This window comes from Canis lupus, chromosome 28 (assembly GCF_003254725.2).
Source record: "Canis lupus dingo isolate Sandy chromosome 28, ASM325472v2, whole genome shotgun sequence".
In the NCBI taxonomy this organism is placed as follows: Eukaryota; Metazoa; Chordata; class Mammalia; order Carnivora; family Canidae; genus Canis; species Canis lupus.
Genome location: NC_064270.1, coordinates 7,450,946 through 7,467,665, shown reverse-complemented (window position 1 = coordinate 7,467,665; position 16,720 = coordinate 7,450,946). Strand labels below are relative to the sequence as shown.

Genomic DNA, 16,720 nt, shown 5'->3' with positions numbered 1-16,720 from the left:
TTCCCCTAGAGCAGTGGTGGCTGAATAACTGTTGTTAAATCATATATAGTGTCTTTGAGAATCTGAAAACATGGATCCTCTTCTTAGAAAAATGTACATACAAACAAAATTTTGCATGAATGTCCTACTAAACAATACATCGTCCCCAGGTTAGAATCCCTGATCCAGAGGCATGTAAGTGCCTTTATGCAATGCAATCTACATTTAACCAATCCCTGTCAAAGAAATTGTGAAGGCTGAGGGTAAAAAGAAAATCAGTACAAAGCTACAAATGATTCCTAACAGATTTCTCTACAAAGTGACAGAATGTAAGAAGACAAATGAAGAAGAGCCATGGCTAATGGCTGCTTAGTCTTCTCATGTAGCATACTGTATTGAGAAGCCTAGATTCACAATTCATCACAAAAAAATGGTGTATGTATTGATGACACATACAGTAAGAAAAGAGACTTGTGAACGGAGAGGTTTATGGTTGCCTCTTTAAAAAACAGCATAGACTATACTGTTGTTCCAACTAAATGAGATCATACTGGGTCAGGATATGGTTAGAACAAGTCAAATTCGCTGAGTGAAGTCAGTCGGAGAAGGACAAACATTATATGTTCTCATTCATGTGGGGGAATATAAATGATAGTGAAAGGGAATATAAGGGAAGGGAGAAGAAATGTGTGGGAAATATCAGAAAGGGAGACAGAAGTAAAGACTGCTAACTCTGGGAAACGAACTAGGGGTGGTAGAAGGGGAGGAGGGCGGGGGGTGGGAGTGAATGGGTGACGGGCACTGGGGGTTATTCTGTATGTTGGTAAATTGAACACCAATAAAAAATAAACTAAAAAAAAAAAAAAAAGAACAAGTCAAATTCCAGGAATTGATAAAGTTAAAAAACAAAACAAAACAAAAAAGAACTGAACTGGCTGCCTTGGCTCAGTCAGTAGAGCATGCAACTCTTTTTTTTTTTTTTTTTTTTTTTAAGATTTTATTTATTTATTCATGACAGACACACAGAGAGAGACGGAGACACGGGCAGAGGGAGAAGCAGGCTCCATACAGGGAACCTCATGCGGAACTTGATCCCAGGACCACAGGATCACAACCTGAGCCAAAGAAAGATGCTCAACCACTGAGCCACCCAGGCGCCCCCAGCATACAACTCTTGATCTTGGGGTTGTGAGTTTGAGTCCCACTAAGGGTGTGGAGCCTACTTAAGAAAATTAAACTTAAAAGGGGATCCCTGGGTGGCTCAGTGGTTTAGCATCTGCCTTTGGCCCAGGGCGTGATCCTGGAGTCCCGGGATCGAGTCCCACCATCGGGCTCCTTGCGTGGAGCCTGCTTCTCCCTCTGCCTATGTCTCTGCCTCTCTCTCTTTCTGTGTCTCTCATGGATAAATTAATAAAAATCTTAAAAAAAAAAAAAAAGAGAGAACTAAACTTAAAAGAATTAATTTAATACTCAGAATGCTCCATGAACTTTTCTGGAGGAAGAAAAATTTCTGAAGGTACCATTAATTAAAATGGTGTATGTATTGATGTGTAGGGTCACAACATGACTTTTAAAAAAGTATTCTTTATTTTATTTATTTATTTTTTAGTAAGAAGGCATGATTTTTTTAAAAGATTTTTATTTATTCGTTCATGAGACAGAGAGAGAGAGAGAGAGAGAGAGGCAGAGACACAGGCAGAGGGAGAAGCAGGCTCCATGCAGGGAACCTGACATGGGACTCGATCCTGGGTCCCCAGGATCATGCCCTAGGCTGAAGGCAGCACTAAACCGCTGAGCCACCCGGGCTGCCCAGAAGGCATGATTTTTAAAAAATGATTTACTTACTCATTTTAGAGAAAGAGAGCAAACACAAGCAGAGATTGGGGCAGAAGGAGAGAGAATCCTGAAGCCGACTTCCCACTGAGCGCAGAGCCCAACACAGAGCTTGATCTCAGGACCCTGAGATCATGACATGAGCTGAAATCAGGAGTCGGCCCTATAACCCACTAAGCCACCCAGGTGCCTCAAAAATGTATTCTTTAAATTATATCAGATCAAAGAAGCAAGAGAAGGTAAAGAATGTATTTAGGTGTAAAACTCCTCCTTTGCCTGCCAAGGAGGAGCTGGAGTAGGTAAAAAAAGATCACCTGAACAAAGTAGCTTTTGTCCTCTACCCCTTCTCTTTTTGTAGCTGTGGTGCTTACAGCTAAGTTAATGTGTAAAGTAAACCATCTGGGCAAAAATTTTCAGTTAAGTTCTAAAGGACTTAGAACTTTTTTCATATTTTTAGTACTACTAAATAGTAATAATATTTTCTCTGTGGCAGTTTTGGCTTTGTTTTAATGTTCTTATTTTGGCAAATAATAGATTCTCTGTCTTAAGGAAAGCTACAATTAACCTGAAAAAAGTCACTTGAATTATACTTCCTTTTTAATACTGAGACACTCTTTACAACAAACAAAATATAGAACTTACCTTGATCATTTTATCAAAAGATCTTTCCTTTAAATTTTTCCCCATCTCACTTATAGTGTATTAAAGAAAAAAAAGTAGCAAATATATCCTTTATTTTGGTCAAGGTATGCATACTGTGGCTCAGTAACAATAGCCTTGATGATTCACTAAGGAATCTGACAACTCTTAGAATCTGAACTCTACATGAGCTGGTATTTTAATTTCCCACTTAAATCTTTTCATTCTTCACAAGCAATCGTGTGTTACTGTTTCATGCTTCTTTTTTTTTTTTTTTTTTTTTTTTTTTGTTTCATGCTTCTTAAAAACAAGTTATTCTGTATGACTGACTGACTGGTTTACTGCCTCTAAGCAGCATTAATCCTCTGGTAATTATCACCCTTCATAAAATCCTCCCAATTTTTTTTTTAAAAGGAAGTTCAACAAATTATTGTTGAAAACTATTTTTCATTTTTTATTATTTGCGTTTTAATACTTCATCTATCTAAAATTTCATCCATCTACTGAAAGATTTATTTATTTGTTATCATAGCCCTCTGTTTTTATCAGATAGTTCTAGGAATCTACAGATTAAAGTAATGCAATAGTAGTCCAGGTGATGCAGTGTATGCTGCAGAACACTACTTTGCAAGACAGTAAGAGATTTTCATTTCTGAAAAGTATTCAGTACTCAAAAGGTTTGAGGGGAAAGGGGAATACACCTTTATTCTAAGACTTCTCAAAGCCTTTACTGGGCTAATGAAATTGTGAATTTACAAGAGAGGGACAAAATATGTAGGATTTCCTGAATTTATTTGACCATAATCCTATCCACTTTCTTCATGACTCATTGTTCCAAATAATGGTAGTTTAACAAATGCTTATTTAATTCTGTTTTATGTTTGGTCACTGCTGATCACTTAATTAAGGTGTATATTGCCTTTGTCTAAATTCCTATAATTCTCCTGTCCAGAATATTTCTTTATCCACAAAAGAATAAGCAGTTGCTTTTGGAGCAATAACAACAGTTCTTAGAAATAACATGTTACTATTTTAGTATCCCTAATGATGATGGAGATAAATCAAGAAAAAAATTTTTTTTTACTTTTACTTAAAAGAACACAGATATGTGTCATGTATTTTTAGAAATAGTCATCAAGGGGCAGCTCCGGTGGCGCAGCGGTTTGATGTCACCTGCAGCCTGGGGTGTGATCCTGGAGACCCGGGATCGAGTCCCATGTCGGACTCCCTGCATGGAGCCTGCTTCTCCCTCTGCCTGTGTCTCTGCCTCTCTCTCTCTTTCTTTATGAATAAATAAATAAAATCTTTAAAAAAAAAAGAAATACTCATCAAAAAACTGAAATAGAGAAATAAAATTTACTGCCTTTAAAGAATGTATGTTTATATAAAAAACATGAACTTATATAGAACACTATTTCTAAGAAAGGTGTTCCTGGGCAGCCTGGTTGGCTCAGCGGTTTATTGCCACCTTCAGCCCAGGGTGTGATCCTGGAGACCTGGGATCAAGTCCCATGTCAGGCTCCCTGCACGGAGCCTGCTTCTCCTTCTGTGTCTCTGCCTCTTCTCTTTTCTTTTCTTTTCTTTTCTTCTTTTCTTTTTTTCTTTTCTTTTCTTTTCTTTCTTTTTTCTTTTCTTTCTTTTCTTTTCTTTCTTTTCTTTCTTTCTTTCTTTCTTTCTTTCTTTCTTTCTTTCTTTCTTTCTTTCTTTCTCTGTCTTTCATGAATAAATAAATGAAATCTTTTTTTAAAAAAATAAGGTGTTCCTTATTCCAAAAAAGTGCTTTTGAGTATAGCTAAAATATTTGTATTCACTTATTCAACATTTATTGATCTCTAGGTACCAAGAATAGCAGTTAGGCAATGGATGTACAGTAGTAAACAAAAAGGGCATTACTGTTGTCCTCACGGGCTTGTAACTTAGCTTTTTTATTTTATATTGCCCATATTGTTATGGATACTTACTCTAGAATTGCTTTGTTTTTAAAAATACCTTTGATGTGGTTAAGACTATAGTTAGGCTGATACTAAAAAACCTCAAACCTACACTAATTTGCTAATGAGGAATGGCATGAACCATGAAATACAAGCATATAGTTAACTGGAAGGCAACAGAAACTATTTTACTTGTACATTAGAAGCACATATCAGTTATGTCTCACAGTCTTGTGTTTTACAATTACTTTATATTAAAATGTTATGAGATCCAGTTCTTTTCAAAAATTGGTGCTGGGTCAACTGGATAACTATATGGAATAACATGCATCTTGAACCTCCAATCCACACCATGCACAAAAATCAATTCCAGATGGACTATAAACCTAAAGGTGAATGGTAAAACAATAAAACTTTTAGAAGAAAACAGAAAAATATCTTTATAATTTCAGGGATAGGCAAAGACTTCTTAAATGGGACATTAGGAAGAACCAACCACAAAAGGAAAATTGGATTTTATTAAAAGCATGAATTTCTATTTGTCAAAAGACACAACTAAGAGTAAACAGAAAAGTCACAAAGCAGGAGAAGATACCTGCACTACATATATTTGATGGAGGACTCATACTCAGAATATACAAAGAACTTCTACAAATCAGTAAGAAGTAGACAATAGAAAAAATGGCAAAAAGACCCTTCACAGGTTATTCACAAAAGAGGATAATCAAATGGACAATGATATATAAAAAGGGATTCGATTTTGTAAGTCAAATAAAAAATGCAGATTAAAACTACAATGTAAAACTGCATGCCCACTGGAATGGCTAAAAAGGAAGAGACAGATAATACCAAGTGATGATGATATAGAGCAACAAGAATTCTTCTACACTGCTAGCTGAAGTATAAAACTCTTGTTTTGGAAAACTGCTGCACAGTATCTAGTAAAACTGATCATATGGAGATGACCTGATTTAAGCAATTCCATTCCTAGGTAAACACCTTAACAGAAATGTGTGCATATTCACCAAAAGACATGTAAACAAATGTTCATGTTAGCACAATTTGTAACAGTAAAATTGGAATCAACTCATATGTCTTTTCAATAATAAAATGTATAAATTATGGTATATTTGTATAACGGCAGACTACACAGCAAAGGGAATGAAGAACCACAACTACATATAACATGGATAAATTTCATAGACGTAATTGAACTAAAGAAGGCAGACAGGTTGAATTTATCTGTGGTGTTAGAGGTTGTGATAGTGGTTATCCTTTGAGAGGGAGGAGGGGGATGACTGAAAGAACAGTAAGGGGTAGAATCTCTTCTGAAGTACCTACTGGTCAAGTTTTCTTTCTTGATCTGGGTATTACAGAGATGAATTTATTTTGTGAAAGCCAACAATAGTACACTTAAGAATTCTGTGAATGTATGTTATACTTCAATAAAACATCTATTTGAAAAGTGCTATGAGATCCAAATATATTTTCCATAATTCAAATTCTCTCTCAAACTCTCTACACATAGTACAGAGGAAGGATCAAAGTCAAATACTTGAAAATGAGATCTGGGGCACCTGTCTGGCTTGGTTGGTAGAGCATTTAACTCTTGATCTCAGAGCTGTGAGTTCAAGTCCCACACTGGGCATGGAGCCTACTTTAAACAAACAAACAAAGAAACAAAAACAAAACATGATCTATCCTAGATGGGGAAAGGAATATTATGAGGTCATTTTCATGGCACAGGATTCTAACAGGAAGAAAAAAATGGTATACCTAACTCATATCTAGGTTAATAGGAACTGCATATTTGATTTTCCTCTAAGGCTTTAGACTATATATTCCCAGGTTTTTCAAACGCTCTCCCTATGACGAGGTATCTGATCCATCACTAGAGTTGGAATTCCATGTGCTCTCCAATTGTGTTGAAATCACCGTGCAATACTAGAGGTACAATCTTAACAGGCCCAAAGCACAGTGTCTAACCCAAATACCACCCTTACATGAATGCAGTCTAAGAATTCCTAGCAAACTGTTAGTTCATTTGGAGGTTAACTAAACTGCCAGATCTTTTTCATATTATAAGTCAGATTTTCTACATCTTGTAATTTTTCAAATTAAATTTAAAAATATTAAATACAGGAAGTGCCTGACTGGCTCAGTTAGAAGAGCATACCACTCTTGATCCCAGGGTCGTGAGTTTGGGCCCCATGATGGGTGTAGAAATTACTAAAAAAAAAAAAAAAAAAAGTAAATACAGCATTTAATATTTTCCTCGTTAAAATTTTTAAAAAGATTTTATTTGACAGAGCACAAGCAAGGGAGAGCAGCAGGCTGAGGGAGAGGGAGAAGCAAGCTCCTCACTGAGCAAGGAGGCCTATGCGGGGCTTGATTCCAAGACCCTGAGAGATCATGACCTGAGCTGAAGGCAGATGTTTAACTGAGCAACCCGGGCACCCCTTCCTGGTAAATTTAATCTTGTTGGCTTTCACTTATCACTTAAGCCTACAAAGGGCATATTGACCCTGTAGGTAACTCTCCTAGCTTTGCGTCATCTATATATATAATTTATATTTCTTCTATGTATTTATTATCCAAATCATTATTTTAAAAGTATGCTGATCCCAAACTATCAAAGATAGACATCTAGAAGGTGATGCCAGAGTCTTGAAGCATTTCCCAAAGTATGTTTCATGTAATACAACCCAAAATGAGTGAGGGAGGTGTTTTGTGATGAGTTTGGGAAATGCTGGGTTTACCACAGCATTTCTCTCCTCACAATTATAATACACGTGTTAAGTCTCTAAGAGGGAATTAGAATATAAAGTGTTTCCCAAACTTGGCTGACCTAGAAACGCCTTTAAAGAAATCTTTTCTCATCATGAGAAATCAGTATTCCTGAAAAGACTCTGAGGAATACTGCTCTGGGGTAATAATGATACAACAGCCAACTTCTTTGGGCAAATGATTCTTTTATTTTTATTTATTTATCTTTTTAAAGTAGGCTCCAAGTCCAATGTGAGGTTTGAACTCATGACCCTGAGATTAAGAGTTATATGCTCTACCAACTAAGCTAGCCAGTTATCCCAAGAGATTGATTTATAAAAAGCTTCAAATCCACCTAAATGCATTATCATTCAATCTACCTAAACTTCTTCATATTGTCAAAAGATTATCAAGATATTGTTGAATGTAGCAATGATATATCTTATTAGTCTAACTTACCACAAAGTGAAAAAGAATCAGGTAAAGAGACTTTATAGTATTAGGATTAGTAAACCATGGATACTCAATCTACTTTGAAAATTATGTTCAGTAAAAGCTATAAAGGTGAGATATATATTTGGAAGTTTCCCACAAAATTGGCTACATCTTAAACATTTTGGTCATTAAAAACTAATCTTCAGTTATATGAAAACTAAAATTCAGTGTTATGGCCAGCTCATTTTCTGGTGATATTTAGTAAAGTATTTCTGTGTATTAAGAATGAATGACAGGGGTACGTGGGTGGCTCAGGTGGTTAAGCATCTGCCTTCGGCTCAGGTTATGATCCTGGGGTCCTGGGATAGAGGCCCTGCTGAGCAGGGAGCTTGCTTCTTCCTCTCCTTCTCCCTCTGCCTGCCACCCTCCCCTCTTCTGCTCTCTCTCAAATAAATAAATACAATCTTAAAAAAAAAAAAAAAAGAGGGAGAGAGAGAGAAGAATGAGTTATAGGGGCACCAACCTGGCTGAGTCATACAGCATTTGACTCTTGATCTTGGGGTCATGAGTTCAAGCTCAATGTTGGGCATAAGCTTACTTAAATAAGTTATAAAAAATTATCACTGAATTCTGTATACTATTAAAAAGCATTTTTTTATAAAAAGCATTTTAATAAAAATAGTTTGACATTTTTAAGGTTTTCATACCTGAAAATGTTCATACCTTCAAAAGAATTTTACATATTCATCTGAAACCCATCTGAAAGGTTATATTTAACAAAATAGATGGTCTTTGTAAAAGAAAATATTTTTTAAGTATACCAAAGTCTTTCAGGGAATTAATTTTAGAACTGGCAGTAGGAGGATGATAGGGTTTACTTATTTAAAAAAAAGTTTATACACACAAATCATATTAAAACAGCACATTTAAAACTGATTGAGACAGTATATTCATATAATGCAATACTAGTACCACTAGTCCTCTTCACTGTCTATGGGGTAGAAGACCTCAAGATATTGTTGAGATAACTGGCTTCCATTAGCAAGCATGTGATTGGCAGGATGATAAAGTCTTTTCACTCACAGGTCAGCTATTTCCTTTTCTTTAAAAGAGGGCAATTCTGATGATCCATCTTTTAGCTACAGTCTCTCATTGAGTCCCAATTCTCTTGCCTTCAGCTTTGATATGGTTCTAACTTTCCTCTTGTATCAGCTCATACTTGTCATCAAGTCCTCTATTCAGAACAGCAAATATCAGGAGTTTGACCTCAGGGCAAAGTCCGGGTGGGCAGGTAAAATTTGACCACTGGACCTACTTCCTAATCTTTCATACCCAGCAATTCATGAAGCAGTATCAAATTCAAACTAAAAAACAGAAGCATGACCCCTTATAAGTACTATGAAAAGGGCTCTTTTGCCTTTCTAAGTATACTTGAAAAGAACTGTCAGCCACCTTATTAAGACAGAAATGGATCACAGACTAGAAAAAAAGAAGAAAAAGTGCAGAAACCGTAAATAAAAGTGTTAGCACCCTATGTTTGGTGATACAGTACTTCGTATAAAAATAGTAAAATAATATTCTATGAAATACCTTTATAAAGTCAGGAACATTAACACACCAACTGAAACTTTAAGGCATCTTTATTTAAATAACACTGATATCTGATACAAAAAACTTCTATCACCTCATATGATACTTTAAAGACTGATTTTATTTTTAGTCAATCCCCATACTTGGCATTTCACCACTTAACTGTTTATAAATTGAGAAACAAATGTATGTGAAAAATAATTATCTTTGTCAAGTTATTAAACCCAAGCCTCTAAAATCATAAAATTCAAGTGTGTCTCAGTGGCCCAGCAGCTAATGACAAAAATTAGTTGCATCTTCTTGTTTCAGAATGCAAAAGTACAAAAAGAGTATGATTAAATTTTAACACTAATTAGGAAAAACTTTTAGGCCTCTTTAAAAAACTAGAATAATTAATACATTAAAAATTAAGTTATTAAAATTTATCCACATGCACTGAATACTAAATACCATACTTTAAAACTGTGTTTTACATTAAGTAGGTATTTCTACATAAATCTTTAATAGCTCTACATGTGTTGTAATAGATTTCAGAATTGTAAAGGTTTCTAAAAGATTATTTTGTATTCACTTTAAAGTTTCTTAAAAAATTACATTGATGTGGAAATGCCAACCAGGATTTAAAACCTGTAAGTGCACATACATGAAAAGTAAATTCAACAAAAAAGACTTGTTTATTAATATTTGTAAGTGTGTCTTAGTAACAATTCCCTAGTGAGGGAATGCTTTACATATGCTTGTAAAGAGGCCTTCTTTGGTGTCAAATGATGATTGTCTTTGAAGGAAGATAGTACCTAGAATCAGAGTTTTAATCTGCATTGAACTAACCACCTATTTGAACAAATCAAAGAACAGAATCTTTCCCCACAGAATGTGGTCCTATTCACAATCTTATAGCGTGATTGTTAATACCATACAAATTCATACAAAAGAGAAAATATCACATAATAAATTTCAAATTTTCTAAGAACAGATTATTTGTATATAATGGGAGATATCCTCAAATTACACACTTGGCTTGGAGAACATATTCATGTCCCTGTAACAGGGAAACTTATAAGTGGCTATAACCTAATTGAAAGATGAACATACAACCAAGCCTGTTTCCAGTCTGCTAAAGGACTCCATTTTCTGTATTAGATCTGTATTAGATCATCTTGTTTAGGGCAATAAGATCATCTTGTTTAGGGCAATAAGACCACAACAGAGAGAGCTCCTTCTAAAGCAAATAGATCTTCCTTCAATAGAAAGAACATCTTCTGGTAAGCTGGAATAAAAGTTCAGAGTCCACGTTCTTGATTTTCTACTATCTTCTCCAATTTAGTTAAGGGTAAACAGAAATAAATATTAATATATTTTATATGTTCAGTGCTTGACAGGTAAAAAACAGGAGACAGGAGTAATTTTTTCAGTTTCCTTCTAAACTTGACTTGAAAGTATATATACCATTTATATCCACATGACTCACTGTCCATAAGTACTTCTACCCAGTTCATAGGGGTTTTGTTTCTCTAAAAGAGTTTTAAGCTCCACAAGAACAAAACGCTCTTACATTACTTTGGTGTCTGTTTCAACTACATTACTCCCTTCCAAATAATCAGTAATTAGTAGTTCATACATATGTATAGAAAACTGGTTTGGAATTAAAGCAAAAACAGCTATATTCTCAAACATTTACTGAAATCAGAACTCCTTAATTACTCAAATTGGTCCTGCTCTAAATATCACCGTGTAGTCTATTTACATCAACAGTAGAGCCCCATCTTCATCATCTCCATCCCCAAAGGGGATGGGACCATTAATAGACTAATACTACAGTGGCTTTGTTTTTTTCTTATGATTTTATTTTTAGGTAATCTCTATACCCAATGTGAAACTCGAACTCACAACCTGGAGATCAAGCGTCACATTGGCTCTTTGTTCTCTCTAGCCAATGCTCTCACATTGGCTTTGTTCTAATTCCATCTCCATTTGGTTCTTGCCAAGGGCAGCAGCCATCCTGTTGTTAGTTCTGTACCCCTGAGTCCTCTACCTTGGACCTACCCCTCCTCCATATTCTTGTGCCTCCCAACTCTATTAAATTTCTTAATTCCAGGCTAAGAAAGAAAAAGGAGGAGGAAAGAAGAAATGAATAAGAAGGAAAAAAATATGGGGGAGATAGAAAAAGGGTACAAAGTAAATAAAGAAAATGACAATACAGTAGCGATGTCAAAGAGTAGTAAATTGATTAGGAGATTAAAAAATTATCATTATTTGCTACTCTACTTAGACTTACATGACCAGAAAAGAATTATATAAATGTATAATTACCTTTTTAAAAGTAGTTTGGTCCGGGCAGCCCAGGTGGCTCAGTGGTTTAGCACCACCTTCAGCCCAGGGCCTGATCCTGGAGACCTAGGATCGAGTCCCATGTCAGGCTCCCTGCATGGAGCCTGCTTTTCCCTCTGCCTGTGTCTCTGCACCTCTCTCTCTCTCTCCCTGTGTGTGTCTCTCATGAATAAATAAATAAAATCTTAAAAAAAAAAAAAAAGTAGTTTGGTCCTTTTTTATGGAAGCATACAGAAAATTTATTTTATTTTTTAAGATTTTATTTATTTATTTGACACAGAGAGAGAACACACACACACAAGCAAGGGGAGCAGCAGGAAGAAGGAGAGGGAGAAGCAGGTTCCCAGCTGAGCACGGAGCCTGATGTGGGGCTCCATCCCAGGACCCCAGGATCATGACCCGAGCTGAAGGCAGGTACCCAATCGACTGAGCCACCCAGGCACCCCCAGAAAATTTATTAAAAAAGCATTCTTTACCACAATTTTAAGCAAGGGGCTCCTTTCTAGGTTGTAATAATTTACTTTTAACTTGGGTCCTGACATTAATTATACCAACAAATTTTTATATAGGACCATGAAATCATTAAGAAATAACTCAAACTAAAAAAAAAATAAAAAAAAAAAAGAAAGAACTCAAACTTCAAGTGTCATTAAACCAAAGTAAAAAGTTAGTCACATAGTTAGCAGGTAATGAATAAGTTAAATATTTACTGATGAGAGTGCTGCATGAGTCTGAGACACCAAATAGAGATACAAGTTCAGAGAGAAAGGCCAAACATATGGTTATCAAAGAAGCACTTTCGAAAGATTGTTTCAAGACAAAACAAGCATTCCTATAGGATTAAAAAAAAAAAGGCAAACAGTAGAAGGCAAAAAATGAGAACTACATTATTACATCTTACTTGTCTGAGGTCAATGAATGCTAGCTGTAGGGTATCCCCCTGGAATCCTGGCACAGGCTCAGAGCTGGCAAACACTGTAAGAAAAAAAAAAAAAAAAAAACAAGAATAAAAACAAGACTGCAAAATATACAAGGATTTAACCACTGAATTAATTTCTACTCATTACAAATGTATTATATTTACATGTAACCATTTCAAATGAAGACTATTTATGAGCTTCAATTTCCACTACTGAGAATGTTCTCCACACCCATTACCACAAGTATTTTAATAATTTTAAACTTCTAATCTACCATTTAATCACTGTAATCCTTAATTACAATAAATTTAGAATGGTTATTCCACAAAAAGTTCAAGAGTAGTAATATACTTCAATCAAGAAAAGTTTTCTGACTCTATTTAGCCTTAGGTGAATGATTATAGAAACATTTTGAAACTATACCAATTCCATGGCTGTCAACATATTTCAAAACTTCTCCTTTGTTACAGAACATGCTTATGAAAATCCTACCTCTAGCTAAAAGCTATAATGGGCAGACACATAAAAAGTCAGTGTTACATGCAGACAAAGGTTCTAAGTAGCAGAATGAGGATGATGCAAGAATGTCTGTTTATGTCAAACTTCTAATAATTTTTTTCCACAAAGGAATCCTGCCTTTTGAAAAACTAAAATATTTTAAGATTGAAAAATATATCAAAAGATTTTTTTCCTTTTTTCTTTTTTTAAAAGATTATTTATTTTAGAGAGAGGGGAAAGGGCAGAGGAAGAGGGAGAGAGAAATTCTAAGCAGACTCCATGCTGATTGCAGAGCCCAGCACCAGATGGATCTCACAACCCAGAGATCACTACCTGAACTGAAAGCAAGAGTCAGACACTTAACTGACCATACCACCCAGGTGCCCCTCAAAAGATTTTTTCAATAATTTTTTGTACATAAAATATTTTAATACTAGTACCTAGCTTGTTTAGTTAAGTTGAAGATAATTCCACTATTAGTTATTTTGAAGACAAAAGACTTATCATTTTACATGCAAGCTTCTCTGATAAAAGTCAGAATGTCTGTAAGCATTCTCCCTCTCCATTGATATTTGAGTTTTTCTACAAAACATTACAGATTTTCCACTTAAGAATTTATCTAAGTGAGTATTTTAGAAACCATTTAAATTTGCCACATAGGGGCTCCTGAGTGGATCAGTCAGTTAAGCGTCTGCCTTCAGGGGGATTGAGCTGCTCAGCAGTGAGTCTGCTTCTCCTTCTCGCGCTGTGTGCTCGCTCTGCCTCTCTCTCTCTCTCAAATAAATAAATAAATCTTAAAAAAAATAAAAAAAGAATTAGGGCACCTGAGTGGCTCAGTGGTTGAGTGTTTGCCTTTGGTTCAGGGTGTGGTCCCAGGGTCCCAGGATCGAGTCCCGCATGAGGCTCCCCAGAGGGAGCCTGCTTCTCCCTCTGCTTATGTCTCTGCCTCTCTCTGTGTGTCTCATGAATAAATAGATAAACAAATAAAATATTAAAAAATATTTTTGTTATTTCAAGAAATATATATATAGGGTACTTATTTAAGATTTTATTCATTCATTAGAGAGAGCATGCAAGAAGGGGGAGTGGTAGAGGAAGAGGGAGAAGCAGGCTTTCTGCTGAGCAGGGAGCCCAACATGGGGCTCAATCCCAGAACCCTGGGTTCATGAACTGAGCTGAAGGCAGACACTTAACTGACTGAGCCACCCAGGTGGCCCTATTTTTTAAATTTTAAAAAAGATTTTATTTATTTGTTTGATAGAGCAAGAGAGCACAAGCAGAGGGAGCAGCAAAGAGAGAGGCAGACTCCCCACTGGGCAGGGAGCATACCATGGGGCTCAATCCCAGGATCCTGGGATCATGACCTGAGCCGAAGGCAGACATTTAGCCAACTGAGCTACCTAGGAGCCCCAACAAAAATAATTCTTAAGTTTAGTGCATTATATGTGAAATACAGTCTAGAAAGACTCAATCATATATTTAAATACATGAAAGTTTAGCACAGCTTAATTTATCTGGCATTTTTAGGGAATAAAGATGTCAAAAGTTTTTGTTGTTGCTGTTGTTTTAGGATAATGTTAATTTTATTTATTTATTTATTTAAAAAGATTTTATTTATTTATTCATGAAAGACACAGGCAGAGACATAGGTAGAGGGAGAAGCAGGCTCCATGCAGGGAGCGATGACCAAGACCCCAGGATCATGCCCTGAGCCAAAGGCAGATGTTCAACCACTGAGCCACCCAGGTGTCCCAAGATAATGTTAATTTTTCAAATCTTAAGCATTTTTGATAGAATTTTAAACTGTAACATAATACTTCCTTTGTTTTTTTAACTTTGAGCATTCTAAATATTATTTCTTTCTAAATATTATTTAAATGTTTCTTCATTCTCTGGATTACTGTTAAGAATGCTTTTATTCTATACAATATAATAAGTTCTGAAAGCTGCCATATTATTAAGGTCCCTTTTTTTTACATTAATTAGTTCAGAAAGCTGTGTTGAGTTCTTGTGTCTAGCTCATAATTTTTCTGCCTTCTCTCTTGCAGTTTTTTTTAAAAGATTTTATTTATTTATTCATGAGACACACACAGAGAGAGGTAGAGACACAGGCAGAGAGAAACAGGCTCCCTGCAAGGAACCTGATACAGGACTCGATTCCAGGACCCTGGGATCACAACCCAAGCCAAAGGCAGATGCTCAACCACTCAGCCACCCAGGCATCCCTCTCTTGCAGTTTTAATATAAATTCTTACTCCCTGCTCTCTCTTCATCTTATTAATATGCTGCCTTTAATAGTCTTGAGCTGGCCAGCCAGCTAACTGACCACTAGAATTGTGTCTAAAGAGCAAATACAGAATGAGCAAGAGCCTTTCCTACAAATAAGGTGAATGTGTTTTATATATGCTTTTGAGTATATGCTCTTTTCAAGAAGGAATAACCTTTTTGTTACTCGGAGGTATACCATTTTTTTCCTTTACTTCTTGGTTTTCTGCTATATACTGCATACATAGTTATGGCCACTAGGTGACTACGCTTACTTTTCTCAGGCCCCCCTTTTCTAGAAAACTAAGATTTATTGAGCAAATCTACCCATAACTTTTCATTATTTAGTATAATTCACTCACATGATTGTCTTTTCATACGATGAAAAGTGGCATCCTTTCATATTGTGGTGATCCCATCACCCCCAACCATGTCCCAATCCCAAATAACTGAGTTATCTTTCTCTAGTATCATCAGGTCTTAATTGAAACATAATAAGCAAAATTCTAATAACCTGTTGTAAGTGAAGGTAGACAGCCCGGCATATTGTTGGCTTTCTTGGCCCCAGTCTCAGGCCACTGTTTCCAAGTAACAGTTAACCATGAATCCCTAGTGGTCTCCAACCAAGGTTATAAATGCCAGCTCAGCTTGTATCATCTCCACATACACACATCTATACACAGAAAATAAATACTTCCTCTAACACAGGGGGACTTACACACTTACTTTATACATCAGGCATAAAATGAAGCTCAATTTCGATTACACTTGCAATCATTATTTACTTTATCTCCCAGAATTTTTTCTGCACTGAAAATCATCTTTCATTTTCTTTTCTCTCAGTTCCTGTTTAATGTACTATAGTTTAAGCTCCATTACTTGGGATTAAACCATGGAGCTTAGTGTCAAAATTATGAGTTTCATAAATTTATATGGCACTTTATAGTTTACAAAGCAGTTTCTCACACACCACCTACTTTGATCATCACAATAACTTATTTTAATAAATAGGACATGGAGATGATGGGTCATAAAATCTTGTGTCTAGAAGAGACACTCTTTGAAATACCTCCACCAGTCCCCTGAAAACTTGGCTTAAAAGTCACTTAGTCCTTCATCTTATAGATTAGAAGAATTAAAAGTGAAATAACTTGTCCAGGATCATATAGTTAATTCAGATCTCCTAGCATTCACGCAGTTAACCTAGAATCTGATTATTAGTCTCTTACCTTTTATCTTATCTCTCACAAGAACCTAACCAATATGGAAGTACAATTCACTCATTTATAGTTCCTAGGGCTTTTTCTCAATTTCTTTTTAGGGAAAGGAGACAATTTAGCAATCTGATAATCATTTGGTACAGAGGACATTTCTAATTATATACTATCCAATTTGTTCAAGAGCTTCATATTTTTTCCTACTTCTTTAAAACCAAAATTCAGTCAATCCTGTTGTTCCTATCTTCTGAAACATCTTCAGCCTGAATCTGTCTCTACCTTTGTTCAAACTATTATCATTTCTTGCTTGGATGATAAC

General features: G+C 35.6%; 1 protein-coding gene across 27 annotated transcripts in view; it reads right to left on the bottom strand.

Annotated features, from left to right (window-relative positions):
- EXOC6 (exocyst complex component 6) overlaps positions 1 to 16,720 on the bottom strand; it is a 223,923-nt gene that overhangs the window by 27,374 nt on the left and 179,829 nt on the right. For 12 of the 27 annotated variants that reach the window (XM_049103546.1, XM_049103545.1, XM_049103543.1 and 9 more), the window contains 2 exons: positions 12,403 to 12,476; positions 11,484 to 11,567 (listed from right to left, as the gene is read on the bottom strand). In XM_049103546.1, coding sequence (XP_048959503.1) covers positions 11,484 to 11,567; positions 12,403 to 12,476 — 158 coding nt within the window. Of the gene's footprint in view, positions 1 to 2,710; positions 6,612 to 8,508; positions 10,487 to 11,483; positions 11,568 to 12,402; positions 12,477 to 16,720 lie in introns of those variants that run through there. The other 15 variants (XR_007406899.1, XR_007406900.1, XM_025466525.2 and 12 more) reach the window with 7 other exon arrangements.